At 39.1% G+C, this 2,298-nt stretch overlaps 1 protein-coding gene across 1 annotated transcript; it reads right to left on the bottom strand.

Annotated features, from left to right (window-relative positions):
- Positions 1-384: 384 nt before the first annotated feature.
- On the bottom strand, positions 385-903 carry LOC132169526 (pectinesterase inhibitor-like). Its single transcript, XM_059580550.1, has one exon. The coding sequence runs from the start codon at positions 901-903 to the stop codon at positions 385-387; it is 519 nt and encodes a 172-aa protein (XP_059436533.1).
- Positions 904-2,298: the final 1,395 nt, after the last annotated feature.

Raw genomic sequence — 2,298 nt, 5'->3', positions numbered from 1 at the left:
GAGAAAGAGTTTTTGCTTTCCACCCTTCAATGTCCAACCTGTCCTTGGACTATATCAAGATTTTTTTGAAAAGCCGCCTTCTTGGGCTTACCAAAAAGGATGCGTAGGCCTAGATACTTGGATTTTGAGGGGTTGTTGTTGAAGGTAGAGGACATGTTTTTAATTCATCTTCTCAAAACCCAGTTCTGAATGAGAAATATTTTTTGTTCATACGATCTTGCTTGAAAAAGTGATTTTATTAATCTAATTTAAATTAGAGGCATATAATTCCAACTATTTGGATTTCTATAGCTGAAAGAGTAATGAATAGTCAATACATTTATTTCTAATCCATATAGAACTGTCTCTACATGATCAGTGAAAAAGAAAACATGCAGTAATTAATCAGAAAAGGAGATGTAAAATGGTCTTTACAACACTAGTAAACCTGGAAAGCATTGTGTTGGTTTCAACCAACTGTGGTACACCAAAGCTAGTGCAAAATTTTATGTCATCAGTAAGAAGATTCACAGGTTGGTGTGACTTCTCATACTTCCCCTCCTCAAAATATTGGAGCCCCTCCCCTTTAATTCTATCTGCGGTGAAGTTATAACCATCGAAACATGTTGTTCTCTTCGACCAATCCCCATAGTCGGATGAATTTTGCATCAACTTATAGGCAACTCCGGCAGCCTCTTTTGCCTTTGTTGCACTGAACTCCAAGGCAATCCTTGAAAGCCCCTTAACATCTGCACTCGAACTCCGAGGATCCGACTCCAAAGCTGAGGTGCAAACGTCGGGAAACTCCGTGCCGCCGCAAGTTTTCGTTATCAGGGGCTCGCCTTTCTCGTCGGCTGCTGTTGAGATCACTGCAATTGAGATCACAAGGAGAGGGAGAGAAACTGCAAGGAGTTTTATGCCCATCTTTCCTGCACAATGGATGAGCTTATTGCAAGCATGTTTGTTTGCCCATCTTTTTGTACTATGATCAATAATATGAACTAATTTTGGCAGCTTGGTTTGACCAAATTTGTTGTCAGTTTTTTTCGTCAATTATAGAAGTGGGAAAGAATTACAGCAGTTCTTACACAAAAAAAAGAAAAAGAATTACAGCAGTTTTTGCTTTGGTTTTAAGGATCAAGATCTTCTACAACTTATTTGGAATTTGATGGTTGAAATTTTGTCATATGAGCAGTTATAACTGACTGTCTTTTTTATCAACTGATGATAAAAAGGTCTCAAAAGATGGGCAGCAACATCATCTTCCTGGAGGTTATGCTGGTTGCCGGGGGGAGGTAGACAAAGTTTTCCTCCAAACTAGGTTGGAGGAATTAGTTTCTAAAATTGACATGTGCTCTCAAACATGTGCTTTTCACATGTTTTTTTTAATACCTTAATTTCCACTAACTATAGTTAACTCCACCGTTAGTTTCTCTCTCTCCCCTTCCCCTCCCACACGAGACCAAGTTGTCTTTCCAACCCAAAAAATCTCTCCATGGAGTTTTCCAGTGAGCTGTATTGTTGGACATGTTAAATCTGATTGATAGTTTAACTACAGCTCTTCCCCACCATGTTTTGTAGCCCCTCCTCACATTGCAAGCCCAGATCTCCACTGCTTGGTATTCAACTTTCACAGCATCCTCTTAATTAGGGCATGTACTTGCGTTGGCTGCAATTCTGGACTCTGGTGGTGGTCTGTGGTAGGAAGAGTTTTTTTTAAAAAAAGAAAAGATTTTTAAGAGGGGCGATTGGGTTTTTCTTAAAAATCACCAGAATCCAGAATTGCAGCCAACGCAAGTACATGCCCTAAGAGGATGCTGTGAAAGTTGAATACCAAGCAGTGGAGATTTTTTGGGTTGGAAAGACAGCTTGGTCTCATGTGGGAGGGGAAGGAGAGAGAGAGAACATGAGAGTGAGAGAGAGAGAGAGAGAGAACGTGAGAGAGATAAACTAACAGTAGAGTTAACTATAGTTTGTGAAAATTAGGGTATTAAAAAAAACATGTGAGAAGCACATGTTTGAGGACACATGTCAATTTTAGAGACTAGGTTGGAGGAAGTTCCTCCAACCTAGTTTGGAGGAAAACTTTGTCCGGGGTAGGGTGTGTTTACTGTTTTATAGAAAATCGACAATGGCACTTTTATGAATATTGTACTGAATCTTGCTTAGGATCTAATTAACGTCGAAGTAGTAGCATCAGCCTTATTAGCGTCGAAATAGTTGCATCAGCCTTATAATTAGTGTCAACAATGGTACTTTTAGTGGCGATAAATGTCGTTGTTAATGATAAAATTTTTTTTTGCAGTGATTTTTGTTAAT

Source organism: Corylus avellana, chromosome ca2 (assembly GCF_901000735.1).
Source record: "Corylus avellana chromosome ca2, CavTom2PMs-1.0".
NCBI lineage: Eukaryota > Viridiplantae > Streptophyta > Magnoliopsida > Fagales > Betulaceae > Corylus > Corylus avellana.
Note: the sequence above shows the minus strand (reverse complement) of the source record. Positions and strands in the feature narration are given on the sequence as shown.

Excerpts from the sequence above, each read along its gene's own strand:
- LOC132169526 (XM_059580550.1), bottom strand. The coding sequence starts at position 903 with ATGGGCATAAAACTCCTTGCAGTTTCTCTCCCTCTCCTTGTGATCTCA.